Here is a 23,487-nt window from a genome sequence, read left to right on the forward strand (position 1 = left end):
CAGCCTGGGTGACAGAGCGAGACTCCGTCTCAAAACAAACAAACAAACAAACAAACAAACAACAAAAACCCTTGTGAACCAGGGGCTCTAGCCACAGAGGGCTGAAGCAATGTTGAAGAGGAAAACAAAGTGTGCGGTGTAAAGCAATCTATTTCCGCTGAGTGTGCAGTAAGTCAGCAGGCCAGAGAGAGACAATCCCAATTACATCCCAGTTAGAGCTGATTGGCATGTGTTGCAAATGTGCTATGTACTAGGTACATGGTGTAGAACTAAGAGATGTAAACACTTTGCCAACCAAGAGTTCAGAATGTAATCAGAGCTATCAGATACACACACTGAAAGAAGGTTGCAATGCAAGGCAGCAGGTAAACAGGTGTCTTCTGAGAAGCAGAAGCAAATGATGACACAGAGATCAGAGGGAAGGAGTCCTTTAGATTAAAACATGTTCTGGGATTGACAATTTTAAGATCACTGCAGAACTACAGAAAGCCAGTTCTGTGGACATTTGCAAAAGGTTGTATGGCACACGGGAGATAAGAAAGCAGAAGTAGTGAGTATGAACTCGTTTTGGAGAGTTTGGAAGTAACAGGAAAGTGAAGATACTTTAAAGATAAAGGGTAGATTGGGGAAGGACATGACCAAGGAAAGCTGGCTTCCTTTTTTATAACAGAAGAGGAAGTTCTGAGTAGTATCATGATGTAGTTGCTAAGCTGATGGCCATTTGAGTTTTTTTGGTCCAAGTTCACATTCTGGTTGTATCGCTCGTTAGCTGTGTGCTTTTGTTGCGGGTTACTTAGCTTGTCTGTAACTCCATTTTTCTCTCTCTATAATGGACCAACAGACTTTGTATCAAAGGGTTGTTACGAAAACAATATGTTCAGTAAATATAAGAAATTATATTCATAATATAAGTATCATTAAGTGTTGTTAAATGGGGGAAGCAAATGGGAGAAATTTAACAACAACAACAAAAGGTAAACTTGAAGAAACAATGAATGTCCTGGCAGAAACTGAAGAGGGCAGAAGATGCAGGCTATGGAGTGAGTCCGGCATAGGAACAAACACCTCTGGGATGGGAGGAGGGTACAGTTATGGAAGGCCTTAGGTAGGCTTACTGGTTGAGGGAAGTGAGGTGAGGGCAGACACAGGTAAACTTACTGGTTGAAAGATGCAGGTTGAAACCTGATTGCTGCTTTTCTCAACAATAGGACAATAAGCCAAGCAGGAAATCAGAATGGGAACATGAAGGAGAGAGTTACGGGCTTTAGGAACAAAACAAAGGCTTGGAAAATGGCTATGGTCTATAGAAAAGGGTGCACCCTGTGTCTTAGGGCACTAAGGTGCTCTATCAAAGTAGCCCTCCCCAGGAGTCAGTGCTCTAAGACACAGGGATAATGGGACTCCATAGCTCCGTGAGCGCACTGAGGACCAAGAAGGAAGCTGATTCCGCAGGTTGGGGCTGGCGGGACTGGGAGAGAATGATGCTATAAGAATGCCAAGAGACGAAGCGGATTCTCCAGAATATATGGTTGGTATGGTTTAGAAATATGAGTTCGAAAGGAAACGGGGATATTGCAGCCTCAATTTTCCAGTTAAGATGTATTCATAATTAAAACAAAGGTGTTAAAAGGCAAGAGCTGGAGAGAGAGAGGAGATGGGGGTTAGATCTCTGGGCTGCTTGTTCCCTGCACCCCTCATTCACACACTTGCTGATGCTGTCCCTGGCATCTGTTCCAAATGGCCCCTTTCCTCTGCTTTCTCCACCATCGCCCTTATGGGCATCCCTATCTCTCACTCTGCTGCCCCACTTTCACCCCACTTCTATGCCTGGTTACAGTTTCTATTTAGTTCCTGAACATTAATTCTGGTCTCTATTGTACTCTTTTAAAAGGGACATGGCCCCAGAGCACAATTCACACTGTTCACCCATCCTAGTAATTTTCTGCTCCCAGATGGCACCTCGCTGTCCTCTCCATGCTTATGTTCTGCACACTCTTTATGAACTGTGTCCCAGCCATGTTCAAAACACATGGGACCCCTGGGTAGATCCCAACCTTTTCCCTGGAGCTTTCTTCTCCCTCCATCAGGGTTTGCTGCCCGTGTCTGTGGGCCTCCTGCTGCAGTTTATCCCCGCCTGGGCCTGGGGACCTGTCCCTGTAGTGTGCATATACATTTGCGTGTCTGTCTTTGCATGTCTCTGGTCACCCAGCAGATTCTACATGGCACCAGGAACTGAGCCCAGAGTGCGTCCTTACTTTGAACGGGTAAAGCAATTTGTAGATGCTGAAATGCTGAGCATGCATCCCTCTCCTCAGCAGGTCCGGGGACAACTGGCAGTCTGGCGTGCTGCAGCCTCTCAGATCTATTAATTCCAAAAGTGCAAAGGCTCTGCTAGAACTGAAGTTAAAGTCCGGAACAGAAGCCGAGGGAGAGGCTGGCTTCCAGCTAATGGTGGTAATTATTGTTAAGGCTCTGTACCCAATTTCTTGCACATGGGGTCAAGCTTAGGCAGGAAACTTTGGACATCAAATTCAATAAAAACTCATGGAATGGATTTCCCTCACACAGGGATAATTCTGTGCCCAATGAAAAGCACATCGTTTTCCATAAAAATCCTTGAAAAATGATTTTTGAGTCTGACAGCTATACTGAGGCTGTGTTACTTTAATTTAGTTGCCCTTAACTGAATTTAACAAGAAGCCAGTTTGTTAGGAACTGGGGGCAATGTAGGGGCACTGTCTCATCCTGAATCCTCTGGCTCCCTGGGGCGTGGCCTTTGGTTTGGTCCTCTCAGAAAGACGGCCGACAAGAGTTGCAGTCCTGATTTTCCAGTTGAGATATATTCATAATTAAACCAAAGGTGCCACCATAGTGTTTACAAGAATGTCCTCAATTCTATCAGAAAGCACACATTCCATAACGTAATCATGAATTGGGAATAACTTGCTTTTCCAATCTGGTCTGGTATATATGTTTCCTGAGACAGGGTCTCACTCTGTTGCCCAGGCTAGAATGCAGTGGTATGATCTCGGCTCACTGCAACCTCTACAGCCCAGGTTCAAGTGATTCTCCTGCTTCAGTCTCCCAAGTAGCTGGGCTTACAGGTGTATGCCACCATACCTGGCTGACTTTTGTATTTTTAGTAGAGATGGGGTTTTGCCATGTTTCCCAGGCTGGTCTCGAACTCCTGGCCTCAAGTGATCCGTCCGCCTCAGCCTCCCAAAGTGCTGGGACTACAGGTGTGAGCCACCATGCCAGGCCCAGGTCTGGTATTTTATGAAGGTCCCCACTGAAGAGGAGAGGGGATACAGTTCTTGTATCCAGGACAGACTTGATTGTTTTTAAGAACGTAACAGCTTAATTACTTAGCCTACCAATGCTGCCATGATTTGTCGATAATGTATTTATTGTTCTGCCTGTTCCCTGAAGTGAGAGCACTTGGATCCCTCCTCTTAAAAAAAAAAGTGATGAAAACAGTCCAGACAAACCAAAAGAATTTAATTTATACAAACACACATTATGGCTATGCCCAATATCATTAGGAAGGTTTTTTGTTTGCTTGTGTTTTACAAATGACACTAAAGTTTTCTACTATGTCTCTAAAACATTACTTTAAAAATGTTTTAAATTATACAAAATTTGCCTTCTTTAAGAATTTTATTGCTTTCTGTATAACTCCTGACCTGTAATTTTTTCACAGGTTCTCATCTCATTGCCAATGATGCCTATACAATTACAATCCAAAGCCGATTGAGTTCCCAATGCAAAATGCATTAAGCGTCAATCATTAGGTATATCCATTTATTTAACTAAATTTGAAAAACGTGTTGACATTGGACATTTAAGAATTTACTTACATGGTTTCAAATGTAATATATAGAGAAAGCAGAATTGGCTTCCCCATCCCCCAGCCCCACCCTGAATATTTAGCTTATTTCCTGGGGATGGAGAAGGCTAGAGGTGAAGGTGATTTTCCAAGGCTGGGCACAGTGGCTCACACCTGTAATCCCAGAACTTTGGAAGACCGGAGTGGGCAGATCACCTGAGGTCAGGAGCTCAAGACCAGCCTGGCTAACATGGTGAAACACGGTCTCTACTAAAAATACAAAAGTCAGCTGGGTGCAGGGGTGCATGCCCACAATCCCAGCCACTGGAGAGGCTGAGGCAGGATAACTGCTTGAACCCAGGAGGCGGAGGTTGCAGTGAGCTGAGATTGTGCCATTGCACTTCAGCCTGGGCAACAGAGCAAGACTCCATCTCAAAAAAAAAAAAAAAAAAGTTATTTTCCAAAATAAACTCTGCATTTCTACAAAAGCCAAAACTCTTCAATCTGTAAACCAGTAATAAGCAAAGACTATCTTTATAATTTCTATTATGCTTGCAAAGGTAAAAGGCAGGGCAATTCATTCTGTGTGGCTGAAAACACAGGGATGACAGGGGCCTCCTGATTGCCAAACGCATGGATCTCTGCTTTGCTTCCCTGTCCTGATCCTTCCTCGCTACGCTGGCTCTGTCCCTGTCCCTCCTCACCTGGACAGCCTGCGGCTGCCCAGCAGCTCCTGTGTCCCTCCCAGATCTGGGACTCAAGCCTCGGTGCTCCATTCTGCTCCAAAATACTCTCCTCCCTGTCTCTATATCTTGGCTTTAACCAGCATCTTGGGGCCTCATCATTGATTGATATGGGCTCAATCACCCCAGTGGGAACCACTCCCATGTTTTTGCCTCTGGTTCTGAATGGGAGATTTGCCTTCTATGTGCCAGGTCCTAAACTAGGCAAAGACTGGGATACAAAAGTAGAAAAAATATATAAATTTTTAAAAAGTAGTGAGGAGCAGCTGTACAATTCTACAAACACACATTTGTCTTCTACAGGAGTTGGGTGGGTGGCTGAGAGGCATGCTCTGTGTTGGACAAAGGGAACCAAGATAGTGTTTAGTAAAAATCAAAGTACGACAAAGAATAGCTGGTGCCCAGATGAAAAAAGGCTGAAGTCATGTAATAACTATTTATTAAATAAATGGCTCATTTATTTAACCTACTTATTTAATTAGCACATCCTACGTGCTAAACACCATTCTAGGTGCCTGGGATACAGCAGTGAGTGAGCAGAACAACTCCACCTGTCCTGGTGGGATGGGATCAAAACAGACTATAAGCAAAATAAGTCAACAACTTATACAGTACACTGGGTGGTGATACAAGCAACTGGCAGAAGGAGAGTGGTAAGGGAGGAAGGGGACCCAGTGGAGTGGGCAGCAGGATGAATTTTAATAGGGTGGCCAGGATCGGATTCTTGGAGAATAATGTTTGAAAGTGGTAAGGGAAGAAAGGAAGAACATTTCAGAACATTCCAGAACTGTTCCAGAACATTTCAGGATGGCAGACAGAGGTATACACACTGTGTATGAGGGATAGCAAGAAGGCCGATAACTTTCTTTAGGTTTAATTTCCAAAGTTTCTTCAAACCCAGGATGGAGAAGAATGACAAAAATCTACAGAAGCAGATCAATGAGGGCCTGGTTGGGCATGGGGTGTGCTCGGCTCTTCTCGCTGAGTGAACGCCGTGCATTTGACTCTTCCTGAAGAACACATTGATGCCGCCCTCTGAGCTAATCAGCACAGCCTGCTCTATGTTTGTTTCACATGCTCCTGACTTTTATTCCTTCTGCCCTCATTCCATCCTCTCCCCTCTGCCCCAGCTTAGCGCATAGGAACTCTTCTTCCAGGTCACAGCTGCTGCCCTGGAATGGGAGGAAAGATGAGGCGAGGACTTAACTTAGTGCCAGATTCCTTGGAAACCCAGCGACTCTGCGTCATGACCCTTCCATAATCCACACCTTCCGTTCTCTGATGGTCTGTCAAATTCAGTGGTGTTTCAACGAGCGCCCACTAATTGAGGCTGCACGTTCTATGCATAGATTTATAGTGAAAATAATGAAGGGGGCAGCCACCCCAAACTCAGTCACAAGGCACTAAGTGACTCACGACCTGCAGGGGGCAGCTGCTAATGGGGAAGTTGGTCTGCAGCAAGGGTCAGCTGTGAATGTCACGTGTCACATGGCTGATCTGTGTCAAAGAGACACACTTCGGGTCCATTAACAGCTGATCTTGTTAACTCCGACTGTGTCACTTACTCTCTTGACTGCTCCTTTGTTGTGGGGGCTGCTGATGCTGGGGGGGTGGGGGAAACCGTGAAGACTGCTGAATGGTGTGGCCTTGGCTTCATGGCTATTCTCTGAGGTCAAGTGTATTAAAGTGGTATGATAATGCTTCATGCACTTTCACATGCAAATCAACTCGGTAGTTTGGGGTTGGAGCAATGTGATTTCCCAACATTAGGTAGGGACACTATGCCAATGGCAGAAATCCCTTCCTCACTAAGCTTTGCAGTGGATACAGCAGAAATCTAAAACTCAAATTCCCATGGTGGCCAGACTTCACCAGAGATCCATAAACATTTCTATAAAGACTCAGACAGTACAAATTTTGGGCTTTATGGGCCCATGTTATTCTTTTTTTTTTTTTTTTTTTAAGATGTAAAAACTATGCTTAGTTCAAGGTCTGTAGGTAAAATTTGGCTCACCGACTGTAGTGTGCTGACCCTTCAATGAATGGAGGATGGGAACTACGGCTCACTGAGGGTGTATGGTCAGCCTCTGGGGTGGCCACTCCATGCTTAACTCCAGCTCATTACTGCCAAGCAGGAACTCAAGAGCAACTCAAAATTTAGATTTTCAGATGAAATTTCCAGATTTAAAAAATTAACACCGAATTAAAAAGTTTTGCACAACACTAAGCCGACTCATATCCACAGGCCTGGTTTGTCGTGGGCCGCAGCTTATGGCCTGGAATATGCCGTATTCCATCAGGATTAGGGGAGAGCACCTCGAGCCCCAGATGCAGCTATTTCCTAGTTAGTCACTGGAGCTCTGATGGGGGCTGTATTCTTCCCTGTCTTCTTTCCCCTCGGCCTTCCTCTTCTATCTTTCACCTTTCTCTACTTTTCTGCATGAAGTTCTTGTCTTAGTCTTTTGGGGCTGCTATAAACTGCATGATTTACACACAACAGGAGTTTATTTCCTTTTCTTTTTTTGACAAGGAGTCTCACTCTGTTGCCCAGGCTGAAGTGCAGTGGCATGACCTCAGCTCACTACAACCTCCCCCTCCAGGGTTCAAGCGATTCTCCTGCTTCAGCCTCCCAAGTAGCTGGGATTACAGGCATGTGTCACAATGCATGGCTAATTTTTTTTCTTTTTTTTTTTTGTATTTTTAGTAGAGACACGGTTTGGCCATGTTGGCCAGGCTGGTCTTGAACTCCTGACCTCAAGTGATCCCCCTGCCTCAGCCTCCCAAAGTGCTGGGATTACAGGCGTGAACCACTGCACCTGGCTCAGAAGTTTATTTCTTACAGAAATTTATTTCTAGAGGTTAAGAATTCCAAGATCAAGATGCCAGATTTGGTGTCTGGTGAGGGCTTATTCTTCTGGTTCATAGATGGTGCCTTCCTCCCGTGTCCTCCCAGGGCAGAAGGGGTAACTTCCGACCCACTTCTTAATATTATTGCATTAGGAATTAGGTTTCAAGATATTAATTTGAAAGGGAAGGCATGAACATTCAGACCAGGGCACCCTTCAGAATTTCACTGTGGGTTTAATCCAGGATACATTTTCTCAACACACACACACACACACACACACACACACACACGCACGCGCACACGCACACACACATACTCTGCTCATTGCGACACCCATTCTGAAGACAATACTGTGAATAATGTTTATAAATGTTCATCTCATACGTTCATCTCCCTTATGCCAGACACACACAAGGGACAGAATTGTGGAGGGGGCCACAGCCCCTCCACATCAGGTGGCATATCATCACAGACAGCAGGGTCCATGAAGACATAACGATATACCTCAAAGGCTACTGTCAGCAAAATTCCTCTTCCGTGCTGAGCTGAGGAGTCCCAACTATACCTGGGAGATGGAAAAAGGCATTGCACCAGGGAGGAAGGCATCCTTGAACTAGGCTTTTCAAGGAAGAGCACAGAAAAGGGGACATGGAACCTGTAGTGCCTTCCACACAGGGGAGGAAGCACAACAATAGAGGTGTGGGAGCATGCAAAGGCAGGTCAGTGCTGGGCATAGGGCTCTGGGGAGTCAATGAGTGTCGCTGCAAAGTAGTAGCATCGGGGAGGCATCCTCGTGTGCCCAAGACTTGGGTACTATATTACAGTAAAAGAGAGTGGACCAACAGCTTTTGGAGGCGCCCACACGAGGAGTAAGGGAGCAGTGGGACAAGGTCATCTCAACACAGCTACAGCTGCTAAAATGATGTGCCTTTGGGTTTGCCTGCTGGGAAGGGGCAGCAGTGTCTACAGCCCCTGCTGAACACTCTAATGGGATGCCTTTGGCCAGAGCACCCATTCTAGGTAAGTTACACATAGGAAATTGATTTTTTAATTTCAGTCATGCAAACCTATGAACCAAGACAAAGACAAGTTCTCTGCTGTAGCTTTCCATTTCTGGAACCTGCTCTTTTCCTTTCCTTCCCCTTAGCTCCTCTGAATATTAAAGGAGAGGGGCTGTGTGGGGCTGCCACAGCCAGCACCCAGATAGAATACAAAAGGTCAGCCCGGGAGCCAAAGAGGAGGAGTCTGCATCTGTCTGCAGACATGCCAGGCAGCTGCCCTGCAGATCAGCACCCCAGAGGCTGTTCACCTGGCCTTCTGGCAGGGAGAGAGCTGCTGCCATGGCAACTGCCAGCCGCAGCAGAGGTCACAGAGGAAACGAAGAAAAAAGCAACAACAGCAGCATTAATAATGGCAATCAGAAAAGCAGGTGCAAAATACATCACCGGAAAAATGCTGCTATCCTGAGGAGCTGGCTGGGATGGGGCAGGCTTAGAAAAGCGATTAAAAGGATTAAAAATCTCATCTGAGAGGGATGCAGAAGATTGAGCAGGAAGTCAGAGATGACATTTTGGGCTGCAGGATGGGGACAGCATATTTTCCCTAAGTACCCAGCGTAATGAAATTCCAGAGATCTGAGGAAGTTAGTGGGTTGTTTACATACATAATTAAATACAATTCTATTTTTGCAGGAGCAGATTAACACTTATTTCTCACTTATTTCTGAGACATGCAAAGTATTTTTAGAACTTGAGAGTTTTTTCAATAAGATATGTCTGTGTAAGGAGCAGAAAGGCATCATAATGTCCATTTTGCAGATGAGAAATCATACAGAGAATCCAAGTCTCAGAAATGGCTCACTCTCAGGCACTTCAGCATAAAGGTCTTCTGTCACTCACTCTTGAAAACAATTTTCAAGAACTGACATCTTTCAACATTGAGAAATGGGCATTCCTCTGCAGTTCAGAAAGAGTTGTACATTTTAACCTATTCTCTTGAAGACAACATTGATTACAGATACCAGAAGAGTGAAAATGTTGCATTTTATTGATCCAACTATCTGACTTCTTAGGATTTAATCTAAGAAAATGATCTTGGAGATGGCAAAAGACATACCACCAGGATGTTCATTGTAGTGGTGTTTATACTAATGAAAACTTGAAAATAATTGACCCATTTGGCAATATGAGATTTGTTAAACATGTGGTGAGAGATATCACTATAAATTGTAGAAAAGTATTTAAGAGATACATAAGCTTGATTTCTATTTGGGATGCTGTTAATGGAGGTAGCAGAGATGAGGTGGTGGGAAGGAAGCCAAGATCAATCTCTACTGAAAGTTGGAACAAACCTCCGTTCTTCTGTTAGCCATCTGGGTATGGCAATCACCTTAATCTTGGTGATGGAAAAATAGGGACCTGAGACTAAGCTGACATCTTCCCTACAGTAGGGAGTGGCTGATTGCTCTGATGGTGGGCAGGAAAACAAGAGGCAGGTTTGGGAGCTGGACACTCTTTCCCTCCAATAAATGAGCCAGGCATGCACTCCTTATTTTTCATCCTGGGAGAAACCCAAGCACGGTGGCTTCCTCTCCTCCTGCCAAGAGGCAGGCTGACAATCAGCATCCATGGACCATTGCCTCATTGCTCAGTTCTCTGCACACCTGTTAATTTCACCCCCAGGAAACATGAGTGGCCCACAGTGTGTTAAGAGGTGTGTATACACTGGTGCGTGTCTGTGTGCAGGTGCGTGTGTGGGAGATGAAATTATTTAGCCAGTTATTACTGCCTGTTCCTGGGTTAGCTCTAGGTGGGAAAATGATGGAAGCCGTTTTGCCTTCTCCACAATGCTTATTTCTATCTTCTGAATGTGTAACATAAATATAATGTTATTTGCAACAGAAAAAAAGAGCAGAAAAATTATTTTTAAATATTGATGTTTCTAGTCAATAAAGTAATCTGTTCCCCTTCCCACATCTCCTGCACGGCAAGCAGGCTTGCAGATTCCTAGTGAAGCGTTACTGCTTCCTCCCGCACTGGACTTCACAGCGTCTGGGGAAAGAAATACACTCAGGGTTCTCCTATCAACCTGGATTCCACGTGTCCAAATAAAGGAATTGTAAAACTGCATGATTCTTTGAATCTCACCAGATTGTTAGCCTCATACGTCTTTCTTTTAAGTCTTGGATATGGGAAACTTGAACTAAATCCTATTTGAAGAGCAGTGCCTTCAAAGTAAGATGCAGAGCGCTGTCTGCGTTTTTTACAGGGCACAGAACTACGGAGAGCACGCATCAAAGACCTCCGCCTAGCACGGGCAAAGGTCTGCTTCTGCATTTAAGCATCTGAGCCCTCAAGAGTCAGCTCCCGGGCTCCTCTGGAGCAAGATTCCACCCGGTCCCACGTACCTGCCTCGTCCGCCGTGATGGTGAGCTCGTTGCTGGGCTCGCTCTTGCCAATCCGGTTCTTGGCGTACATGCGGATGCTGTAGGTGGAGGAAGGGTGGATATCAATGATGGTGGCCGAGTTCAGCTGAGGGGAAACATCTTTGGTTCTCTGAGCAGAATCCCAGGAGTCTTTTGGGTTTTGTTTTTCAAAAAAGAAGAGATAGAGATGTGAGTTTTTTTCCTCTGCCTTTGAAAGTTCACAAGCAGGAATTAAAAAAAAAAAAAAAAAAAGACGGAAAGAAAGAAAAATTGCACTTAAAGTGATTTCTCAATGCAATGTTCCCAGCTTTCTGGCAGAGTTGGCCATCAGAGGGGATGTGACATCCCACACTCATTATTCACGCTGCGACGGACATGGGGCAACAAGCCAGCCGAGTTCAGGGAGGGGCGATGGAGGAAGCACAGAGCGGCCGACTGGGGGACATCTCAGAAGGCAAATTCCAGTGGCGGAAGCTCAGGTTAGTGGAATGGACAATGGTCACCGTAAGCACTCATTGTATGGGACAGTACAATGAACTATGGTTTGGATAGTACCCCTGGGTCCCCCCAAAATCCCTGGTTCTAAAAGGCATTTGAAAACCAGCAAAACTTCAACCCATACCAGATCCTTTCCTCTCCAAATAGAGTGTGTTAAAAATAAGATAATCCCATACAAACCAGTCTCAATTTCCAGAATAAATCCTGATTACCAAACATATTTTTCGATTCTATTTTTTGAAATCATTTAGTGCCAAATCCTTGGTTGTAGGAATTATTTTTCAACCACAGCTAATTATAACAGCAGCACCTGCTTCATGTGAAATGTTATCACTGAATCTATGACATTTTGTATCTGATGATTTTCAGGCTTCAAGCAAGGATGGGAATGTCAATACATGGTTCTTATATCAAAAGAGTTTGGGCAGTTGTTGATTGGGTGGGTGGTCGACAGCTGGTGTTGGCTAGGAGGATGAACAGAGGAGTTCCCAGGACAGTAGACAGAGATGGTGCCTACATATTCCCACCCTCCTCAGGGTCTGCCTTGGTGGTGATGACCACACAAGTAAGTCCTCTGTGGATAATCTGAATCTGTGTTCCCTGCTGGACTTTAAACTCCAGGAGGGCAGAGACCATGCTGGCCATACCCAGTCTTTTATCCCAAGTGCTAGCACAGTGCCTGGCTCACAGTAGACAAACAGTACATGAATGTTTAACAGATGAACAAATAAACCACAAATACATGGACCTCTGAGTCTTGGGAGTGGGGTCACTTTGTCACACTAAGGGTGCGTATGGCGGTTTAGGGGACTTCTCTGTCCAGTGTTAAACATAAATGCAAGATATTTTCTGGAACTGAAGAAAAATATGTGGCTTAAAGACTGCTTTTGAATACTTTTAACTTCTCAAAGAATGGAGCCTAATAGAAGCTGACAATGAATATTGCAGTTGACAAGCAAAAAGCATATTTGGGGTCAAGAAGATTAGAGGTGGAAAAACATGACATAGAAAGAGTTGGAAAAAAATTGATGAGGAGAAGAATGTGATTCAATAGAAGACAAATGAGGAGAGGACATTTTACATCAATGAAATCAATGAAATGGCACACACCTATGAGCCTTGTCACAGAGAGAGAAAGCCAGGCCTTCTGCAGAGATGTTTAGGAGGATGAGGAGGAATGCCAGGTGCCGCAAGATGCAGAGACATTTGCTAAGTAGCCCCGGAAGGAAGTAGGCAGTTGTGGTGGTTGATGCCTTTGCCCAGGCAACATGGAAGTTTCTGGAACTGATGGGGCCAATGAAGATACAGCCATCTTCACTGGAGGTTTTTGTCTGGGGGTTGGCGGGCAGCCTGGAGAGGCATATGAGTGTCCATGACTGCAGTCCCCTACACCAATCCAAGGCATATGGTGGACCTGGGTAGGGAGGGGACAGTCCCCTCTTGGTGGTCACTGGGCACCTCCACATCCATGCCCTATAGGTTCCTTTGGCTCAGCCCCTATCTCAGTGACACTGCCTTGTTCAACAGTCTCCCAGTGTGACTTATAAACCGTCTCTGATGCTGCATTTGCTCCCTGTCTGTAGAAACTACCACTCACTCCCTCCAATGGGCTGGGGGACCCGTTTCAAAGCCCATCCTCACCCTTCCTGTCCATGGCCTTCCCAGACTCTCCCCAGTCACACTCGCCCTTTTCAGATCTTGGATGTCCATGCATACATTTCTGTTTGTGATTTGCTCCTAAGAATCTCTTTATTTGGTCAATGCTGCATTCTTTTTAGTTATATTTGTATCTCAATTTTCGGTTTCATCCTCCCATCAGGGCAATGTGCTGGGCATTTTAAAACATGACTTCTGTGGCCCCCAAATCTGTGGGCACATTGGAAACATCTTGGGGCTTTTTGATAATTCTGCTTTCAGACCTACTAAACCAGAATCTCTGGGGAATGGTGCCCAGACACCTGTGCTTTTAAAAAGACTCCCTATCTTGGTCATTGTGATGTATAGTTTGGACAGACTGTTTTATATGATTAAAATTGTACAACATCCTGCCAAGGTAAGGTTTTTATTTCCTTAGTGAAAGTCAAGAAACTCAAGCCCTGTTACATAGCTGGTAAGAAGAAGGGCTGGGATTTGGCCTCATCTGTGTTATCTCCAAGCTCAAGGTCATTTTTCTATAATGCATGACATCCACATAGTCTCTGAAAACACCTAATCAAAGACAGGATTTCGATATTTCCAGGCACCTGCTGAAAATATCATATGTTTAGGCGACCTTCTGGCAAGTTGACAATGCACAGAAATCATTTGGTCAAATGTCAGAGAAGAAAACTTTGGCCCAGAATTATTGTACCATCTGTGCGTTTGCAGGAAGACTGAGAGGGCTGTACAGGCTCAGAGTTGCAGCCTGGTTTAGGAAGAAGTTGTCAGAATCATTCATTGAAAGAGTGGGCAGGATGCCATGGCTTGGTGTAAGGGACTGCAGTCATGGACACTCATATGCCTCTCCAGGCTGCCCACCAACTCCCAGACAAAACCTCCAGTGAAGATGGCTGTATCTTCATTGGCCCTGTCAGCTCCAGTAACTTCCATGTTGCCTGGGCAAAGGCATCAACCACCACAACTGCCTACTTCCTCCCAGGGAGACTGGTGGTGTAGGAGCATGGGTCAGTTCAGAGTCCCACTGCAGCCTCTGTGCAGTGAGGAAGGAGTGAGGAGCTGACAGGAGCCAGTGAGGTTGCAATGGGTGCTTTCTGGGGAGCTTGTCTTGGGGGTCAGATACCCCAAATCCAATGAATGCAGGAGCAACAAGGACTAATATAAGAGTGTGGACCTGATATGAAGAAGTGCTGTTATAGGCTAAAGACCAGAATGAGTGAGGGTGACTGAAAGTTCTAGAGGTGAATTACATGAAAGGCTTAACAATGGAGGGGTAGCTGGGAGGAGTGGGCCCTCCATGTTGGTGAATAGGAGGAGGTGTGGGAACACAGCCGAGCCCCTTGTGCTCTGTCTTATTCTTCTCAAGGATAACAGTTCTCAGGGTGAACTAGGGGTGGGAAGCCCAAGAGAGGAGAGGGGCTGGGGGCGTGTACCTTCTGTCTCAGAGTCTGTGTTTCCTGGTTACCTTCCAGGGTGTGATGGAGCTTGCCATGGTGCTGAAACCCGGTCCGAGACCTGTGAGGCACCATGGACGGGAGGGAGGGACAGGAGAAACTGTGGACAGGAGGGAGGCGCCAGAGAAACCGTGGACAGGAGGGAGGCGCCAGAGAAACCGTGGACAGGAGAGGCCAACAGAGAAAAGAGGGAGGTACCAGAGAAACTGTGGACAGCAGGGGCCACCAGAAGAACTGTGGACAGGAGGGGCCACCAGAGGAACTGTGGACAGGAGGGGCCACCAGAGAAACCGTGGACAGGAGGGGCAACAAGAGAACCTGTGGAGAGGAGATGGCCACCAGAGGAACAGACTCTGAAGGGCAGGCTGCCTTCCAAGGAAGGGAATAAAGGGAGACAGCAAACTGCAGATGGATCTGCTGGAGGTCCCCAGACAATATGCTCAAAGGGATGTTAAAGGTGGCCTTGAGTCCATGTAGAGGAGAAGCAGAAGTCCCTGGGAATCAGAAACGATGGCAACCAAAGCAACCTGTGTACTTGTCAGCTATGGGAGAAGAAGAATACTCTGGATAAGGAAGGGACAGCTTCACTGTGGCTCTGCCTGGTCAGATGACGCCCTCTGGTGCTGCAACTGGGCATGACCAGAGTTGGCGGGACCAGGAGATGATGACAGGAGATACAGACAGAACAAGGACTTGGGATGTTCAGTGTTTCCTGGAAAACAGTAAACCAAGGAAAGTCATCTGTTGTCAAATCCTGGGAGGACTGTTATTTGGCCAAAGGGTTAAGAGATGGGAAGAGAGCCGCTGGATCCAGGAAGGTCTATTTTGGTGCAATAAATGTAAGAACTTGTAGCAGTCACAGCTGACCAAAGACAGAACTGTGTTCCCCGGGTTAGTGAGTTTCTGTTTCTAGGATTGTTCAAGCATAGAGTTAACGGTAACTTGCAGAAGTTCTTTCTGTTAAGAATGTGAAGTACTTTAATACATTGGTTATATGCTGCTTTCTTAAAAAATTAATGAAAAGTAAAGGAAAACTTTTGGGGAGATAATTTCACCATTGCCTGAAACAGGGGTTGAGACTCAACAATGCAACTAATGATTATCATGAATCTAGTATACCTGTCAGGCACTATGAGGGGTGCAGGGACATAGCATAAGGTTTGTCAGACACAATTCCAGCCCTCAGAGCTCACTATGGCCCATAGGGGGACAACTGTGCAGTGGGGTACAGAGAGTAAATTAATAGTCACAAGTCCACCAAGTGTTCCAAGACATGCTATGAATAGTGAAGGGGAATAGGTAGTCAAGGAAGGCTTCCTGGAAGAAGTGACATTTAGGCTGTTATTAATATTTGAAGGATCAGTTTTCTATGTACTCAGTCTAAAACTACACTCACTTAAACTATGGTTGTAATTTTTATACACCAAAAATTTCTTGAGGAAGCAACTAATACATGAAAAATCTGACTAATATACCTCATACAGCAGTGAGTACAGGTGCTATCTACTCTCAGCACAGCTCCTTCCTCCCAGGGCTTCCAAACTGAAAGTAATGGAAGTTCTGTAGGGTCCTGGTGGAGACCTTGGTCACGGACTTGGAACTGCTTGTCCTGTGGGTTTTTCCCCAGTGATTCTCCCGGGACCCATGCTGACCCTTAAAATGACTTGCTCCAGGGCTGCATAACATCTAAGCCACACCACTGGCCCTGTCTCTGGTTGAAGTAGAGCATGAAGGATGGGAAAAGTATCCCTCAATCCCTCCTGTACTCAGCTTTATAGACAAGGAGCTTTCCTGCTTTGGTTATATAAACCATGATCAATATATACATTTAAAGATGCTGTTGATAATAATGATTCTTAGATTTCAATTGCATGTAAATTAAATGCAATGAACATTTACAGTACACTCTTCACTTGACAGACATTGTGCTGGGTGCTGGGGATCCCAGGACACAGAGAACCAGAGCCCCTGCCTTTGGGAAACCCCTGGGGAGTGGGGAGATAGTGAGGACTCTGAGAGCAAGTAGTTTAACAGAGGGTTTTAGAGGCATTTTACTCCTAAGTATTTTCCTGCATGCTGGAGCAATCTACAAGCTACCACCTATTAGATGCTGAGTATGCTCCAGGCAACGAGGAAGGCCTTTTCAACATCTTCCCTTCTTAGAGTTTGCCAATATCCACTGAGTGTCTCTGCATGTCAGGTGTGGTGCTGGGTATTGGAGAAATGAGCTGGGTGAAAATAGACCAACTAGGTGCAGGGAGTCCCGAAGGAGCCTCTAGCATGGTGGAGGTGAAGTGCATTAATCAGTATATTTGTCAGTAATCACAGAGATAAATATATGATGTCCCATAATGCCACGTGCTGCGATTGAAAGGGAGATTGAAAGGGAGATGGACCTGGGTGAGCACCTGGGAACTGGGATCTAAGGAGGGGGTAGTAATGGGTGGCCCAGGGAAGGGAAGACTCGAGGCAGAGGGCAGCTGGTGGCCTTTGTGGTCTCCTTGCCAGTCCTCTGAGGTGGATGCAGCAGTGCCCACTTCACAGGTGAGATGAGCAAGTGAAGGTGCAGAGCTGGTGCAACACAGGCCCAGCAGCAAATCCCACACAGGCTGGGTCCCAAACCACTGAGCCTAGGCCTGCCACCAGCATCTGGCAATGCCCAATCCTCCATGAGGACAGGGGAGGTCCTGAGCTGCTCCACTAGGAGTGGCCTCCTGTGTGCTCCGGCACCAGCAACACGGGCAGCCTGCAGCCCCATAGCCAGTGCGCAGCCAGTAAGGTAAAGGGCTGTCCCTGTCCCCACAGTGCTCATTGCATCTGTCTGAGCTCTCATCACTGTCACCAGCTTCCAGGCCAGTTTCTGCTCAAATGTGCCTGCCTCACCTAAGAAGAATTTGCTTCACCTCAAGACCTGTATCTATGAACTTGTAATCCCACTTCTTTAGAACAAAGGCAAGGTCAGCCTCTCCTCCCTGGGCCCTTGGGAAACCTGTTCATCCTGGTTCCCAAAAGACGCTTGTTTAGCTCAGCACTGTCTTGGACGAGCTCCCCACTCCCCCCAGGTCACTGTGCCTCACCCCTGAGCCCAGGGCCCTGGCTCTGCAGCATTTCTTGGCTATGGTGAGACTTGCAGTCCAACCAGCCCCTGGAGGGCCCTTCCTCAGACTTTGTGTAAGTAGTGTCACCTCACTTCTACATCCCCAGTTGCAACTCAGAGGCCGATGGCCTGAGCCATTCCATTTTTTCTTACATGCAGTTCCAACCCAGCAAGTCATAGATACTACTTTTCCAAACACTATTTTTTGCTTTGATCCACCATCTTCTCAATCTTCAAATTCTGTTCTCCTGAATTCCTGAAGAGTCACCCGTTGGCTTTCCTTTGCAGTCACCATTTCCTGGCTCTGTTCCTGGCTTGCTGTTGCTGAAACATTTCCTCACTCCTGACCTGTGGTTCCTAGCTGCCTTGCGCTTGATTTTTTACTACAGCTTTAGAGCCAAAGATACTAAATGGGTCACAACTGGGTAATCTGAAATAATGTGCGGTGTCCAGGAAGTGAAAAATAAAGCTGCCTTTGTGGCCTATAAGGATTTTATTAACCCTTCCCACGCTGGTGGTGCTCGAATTCCTCATATCTTTTATGAGACACAGTAAAAATTCTGACTGGAGGCCACAGTGGTGGTACTCTACCCTCGCCCCATGCATCATAAAGTTCAAAATGGCCCCAGCAATGTTCCTTGAAGGCAATGAACGGGCACACCTGCAGTGGCCCTGGCAGCAGGGTCGGTTTTATTTATGGGCTCTGGGCTGAGTGGTCCTGGGCGCAGCAGCCAGTGTTGCTGATGGTCCCTGAGCATTTCCAGGAGGTTGCTCCTGAGTGAATTTTCCTTTTTCTGCACCAACCACCACTGTGCAGTTTATCCGACCAACACCAAGCACAGCTCGAGCTCAGCACTCTGGGTGCAGGACATGGGCTGAGGCCCTACAAAAGTCACCCAACTGAGGAAATGGGAAACGAAGGGAGCAGGTGAGATAGAAAAGATCATGGCAGGGGCCTGGCTCCATCAGCCACTGCCCACATGCCGACAGGCAGCTGCAATATCAAGGAGTCCAGCAGAAAGCAAGACTGAAGTCTGGTCTGGCTAAAAATGAAAAAGCAGCAGAACTGAGCCTCAACACAAAACTCCACTCCCACAGCAGAAAGCCAGGATGTGCTTCCGGCCAGGAGGGAGACTGATTGGGGGAAATGGTGCCTCTGAGTGACTGTGAGCTGAGTTGTGCGCTTACAGGTAAAACACATTAATAAGGAGTAAAATAAAGGAACTTTCTGAGGTGGAAATGAAGATGGAGGAAGTAAAGAACTTACCTGATTTATTTTTGCATTCAATATCGTAGCCCGTGATGGGGCTGTTTCCATCAAACCCCATGGTCCACCTGAGCGTAATTGTGCGTGCTTTGACATCTTTGATCTCAATTTCGGGAGGGTCTGGGGGCTCTGCGCCATCAACAGAAAGACTCCGAGTTAGTTCAAACGGAGCTCCGACATGAAATGCTAGTGGAAATGCTGAGTGTGACTCACAAATGATTTGTCTGCATTAGACAAGAACAGACGCTTTTTATTTGGAAACATTTTCTTTTTCCTAATCACATTTTAGGGAAGAGAAATTCCACTTTCCCAAGACTTCCAATTTTCATAGTCCTTAAGAACTGGACCAAGCCTGGAGGATAAAAAATGTCACTATTCTAGTTTGGATCTCTAACTCAAAACATATTTTGGCCCCAAATGTTAAACTGGCCTTTCATTCTGGTCATCTAGTACATGGATTCCTAAAATTGAACTAAGAAATTCCACCGCTGTACTTGTGTGCATGCGGCTTGACTGTGATGGGCTTGTCATCTTGACTGGTTCCTCTAAGGGCTTCGTTCCCTGTTTTAGGGCTTTACTTTGATATAATCACAGGCACTGCAAAATTCTGCTTTAGCACTGACATTATACATCTTCAAAATTTCCTGGGAACTAGGAAGTGTTACAGGGCAAGTTGAGGCCACACAGATGCTCAAGGCTGAGCCTAGAGCTCCCGTCCTGAAACAACTGTGTTTATTCTCTCATGCTGTCATCTTCCTACCTTGCACTGTGAGCTGAATTATTCCACGGTCCTCCCCATAAGAATTAATAGCGTGGCAGGAAAAGAAACCAGAATCTTCTCTCACAGTTGGCAAAATCTATGTGTAAAGCAGAAAGAAATTCATCTTTTTCAGTAGGCAAAATGACTTCGGGCCGTAAAGCTCTCTCTCCACTCTTTGAGTTCTCCTGCCATGCCCAGCACACACATACGTACACTGACACACTCACTCACACAACCCTCATTCCTCCAGACACATACGCTAAATCACACACATGCACGTATCCCTCTGAGGACAAATTATTTCAGGGTAATTGTAAGTAGGTGGATGAATAGGATTCATGTACATTATCCATGTCAGGTGTAGCTCATTAAATTGGATGTGTAATTTATATAGGATGTCGTGGTCAGCTTGACATATATCTCACATATACATTTTTTTTTTTCATGGTATCCAAAGCAACCATGCCTAAAGAGACAGATTAAATACTGCAGCCAGGGCTGGGGGCCAGCAAACTCACATCAGATTCCTTTTCCAGAAGGATTCCAGGAACAGAATGTCTGAGAGCCAATATAAGCATTTCAAGCACAGGGCTTCCCCACCTCCCCACCCTGTGTGTGCTATAGTATCATCCTCTATCCCCACGATAACAGCACAAGCCAGTTCACTACTCGCAGTGCTTTTCTCCAGCTTTTGTGATCCTCTCTTAACGACAGCATTTTTTTTTTATTGTGGATTTTTCCAAAGAAGCGAGATAGTTTTTATAATATTTTTGTCCCAAAGCCCATCTCATTTTTCTTTTTGCAGGAAGTTAAAACATGCACACAGCATAGGCCGTCATTCCTCAAGGATTAACTGTCATTTAAAAACCTTATTTCTCACTTTGTTTTTTTATTACAGTTAGGTTCCCTGCTGCGTTCATAATGACACTATTCTTAACACTTAGGCTAAAGCACTATTTTTGAAGGCTACTTCAGTAATCTTGCTGTGTGAAAGGTGAGAGAAAGGCTGCTTCATAAATAAATTCCAAAAGATTATCTGCGACTTATCTGCACCCACTTGTGTGAAAGGAAAGACTTATTCTTCCAATAAAGTTCATTCCATTGAGTTGCATTTGCTATGCTTTTACCTGCAGAGTAGAAATCACCTCTTCTCCCATCTCCTTGGTGGACACAAGATAACGGGCCATCTCAGGGTTAATGATTCGGTCCTCCTTCTCCCAGCGGACTATAATGGGCTTCTCACCATGCGCCGTGCAGCTCATCTCCTTTTTCTGCCCCTGCGTAGCCAGGGTAGTATTTGGATATGATGTTATCATCGCAGGAACTGAAAAACCAAAAGGACACAACTTGTTCAGCAAAGCAGCGTTCTTGATTTTTCCCTGGCAACACACTCAGGTAAATCACGCTTCAAGAGATATTTCTTTGAAATGAAATTAATTCAAGAAACTGCTGAGTGAGAATCACAGGCAAAATAAAGGAAACGCAGCAGAAAAATGAAACTCGAGTAAGTGGGCCCTCAGCGGAAATTGCCCTGCCATTTCACATCCATGGCATGTTGCTCTCTTCCAACCCTGTTGAGGGCCATGGCCTATATCCCTTAGCACACCCAGAATGATTGGCATGGTTTGGCTATGTCCCCACCCAAGTCTCATCTTGAATTATATGCCCATAATTCCCATGTTTCATGGGAGGAACCTGGTGGGAGGTAATTGAATCACAGAGGTGGATCTTTCCTATGCTGTTCTCATGATAGTGAGTAAGTCTTACAAGATCTGATGGTTTTAAAAACGGGATTTTCACTGCACAAGCTCTCTCTCTTTGCCTGCTGCCATCCATGTAAGATGTGACTTGCTCCTCCTTGTCTTCCATCATGGTCATGAGGCCTCTCTAGCCACATGGAACTGTAAGTCCATTAAACTTCTTTCTTTTGTAAATAGCCCAGTCTTGGGTATGTTTTCATCAGCAGCATGAAAACGGACTAATACAATGATGTTACTGGTTGCTCTGTCTATAAAAAAAAAAAACTTCACAGGAAGGGTTATCCTCCTTTTTCTGGGATCACCTATGTTTCTAACTATCATTTTCAACAATGGAGATAAAACCTCCACTTTTAGTCAACTTTACGTGAATCCCTTATTGCTGCTAACCAGTGCTCGTAACCACTCTTCACAATGTCCATCTCCCACAGTTTTATAAACCTTGCAAACCTTTATCAGTCACTGGAGACCTCAAACCTGTCCTTCTTCCATAACTTGTGTCAGAGAATCTCATCTCCAATTTACTGAGAAAAGGGAACTCTATTTGTGAAGTTTCTCAAGTTTTCTTTTCCCACATCAAAATTAGTCTAATATGTAGGCTTCTTTTCTTGGCAACAGATGACACAAGATCCCACCCCAATTCCACAAGCCACCTATAAATTGTAGACTGTATATAACAAACACCTTTTAAAATGCATACTAAGCTTATCAGAAAGTGAGAGAAAAACCAGAGACCAAAAACAAAAGCTGATGGTGAAAAGTCAGAGGTAATATAATGGTGGTATTTTGACTACCTGAGAGGCATCACATTAAATGTGAGACCTCCAAAGCCAGGCTCCTCAAAGGGTTCTATCTTGACAGAAAGTATATAAACAAAATAATAATAATAATAATAAACAAAAATCCACAAAAGTAAAGAGAGAATAAAACTACCTCAGCTGGTGTTATATATGTAGAAAAACCACCTCTCCCCTGAGAATCTGCAAAACTGGCCTGACTCTACATAGATCTGGAGTCAAATTCATGCTAAAGAATTAACATGAAGGTGATTGTAGTTTGATAATGGCCTGAGGGGACTAGCAAAAGCTAACATACTCTACAAGAATGTGTTCTTTGTCCAGGCCCACTGAAATGCACCCAGATAAAGCTCTATTGGCCATGAGCTCACAAATTAAAACTAAAGAACACATGCGAAAACTAACACCATGATTGGGAACCAGCTTCCCAGGACTTTAGACGATAGAGTCATCAGATACAGACTGCAAAATAACTATGCGCGAATGTTTAAAGATATTTTAAAAATATGCTAAAGGAACAAGATGTTAACAAAAAGGACTAGAAAGGTTTGAAAATTCATCAAAACATAACTATATTTTTACTTGCTTTTAAATCTCATTTCCCCAATTACAGGCAGAAGCTCCCTTCCCCCATTTCTGAGGTCAAGCTCAGATTATGTACTTGATTGCTTGCCTCGTAAGCCTTCCAAGGTACTTTACCATAGAAACACTGTGGCTTCTTCTAAGACTGGCACATACTGGGTCATGCCTTGTCCCATGGCTTACCAGAGAGGTTTGAGACATATAATAAAACATCAAAATACCACCAGTTCTGTAGCCTGGACACTCACAGAAGAACCTACATTTGGGAGTTTCTCCAGAGTCAGCAGCCATGTGGCAGAGACGCGCCCCACAGCACTGACTGTGTAATAAGATGGAAAGTAGGCAAACTGGTGACTGAGGAAAGAGGCGCCCAAGAGTCCTGCATATCAAAGAGAGCAGTTCACAACTGTCGTGAAATTCCTCTTTCAGCATTTCTGAGATGCAGCAAAACTGGCTGTACTGTCCCCAGCCTTTGGTTCTGATCCCCCCTTTCCCCGGCCTATCAAAGAAAAATGTTTATTTTTATCAACAGCTTTATTGTGGTAAAATATTCATACCATAAAATTCACCTGTTTTAAGTGTGCAATTCAGTTGTACACTTAATATTGCATTAGCTTCCTAGAGTGCCTGCAACAAATTACTAGAATCTATGTGGCTTGTAATAACAGAAATTTCTTCTCTCACAGTTCTGGAGGCTGGAATTCCAAAATCAAGGTAACAGCAGAGCCATGCTCCCTTTAAAGCCTCTAGGGGAAGACCCTTCCTTGCCTCTTCCAGC

The 23,487-nt window shown here is 45.2% G+C and overlaps 1 protein-coding gene across 1 annotated transcript in view; it reads right to left on the reverse strand.

Annotated features, from left to right (window-relative positions):
• The window catches only part of DSCAM (DS cell adhesion molecule), a 341,028-nt gene that overhangs the window by 155,290 nt on the left and 162,251 nt on the right, over positions 1-23,487 (reverse strand). Inside the window, exons 8-11 of the mRNA XM_033232515.1 lie at positions 20,701-20,897; positions 19,574-19,670; positions 18,814-18,942; positions 10,824-10,991 (exon numbers count right to left, since the gene is read on the reverse strand). Of these exons, the coding sequence (XP_033088406.1) occupies positions 10,824-10,991; positions 18,814-18,942; positions 19,574-19,670; positions 20,701-20,897 (591 nt within the window). The remainder of the gene's footprint in view (positions 1-10,823; positions 10,992-18,813; positions 18,943-19,573; positions 19,671-20,700; positions 20,898-23,487) is intronic.

The sequence above is a fragment of the Trachypithecus francoisi genome, unplaced genomic scaffold (assembly GCF_009764315.1).
Source record: "Trachypithecus francoisi isolate TF-2019V2 unplaced genomic scaffold, Tfra_2.0 Lachesis_group14, whole genome shotgun sequence".
Classification (NCBI taxonomy): Eukaryota; Metazoa; Chordata; class Mammalia; order Primates; family Cercopithecidae; genus Trachypithecus; species Trachypithecus francoisi.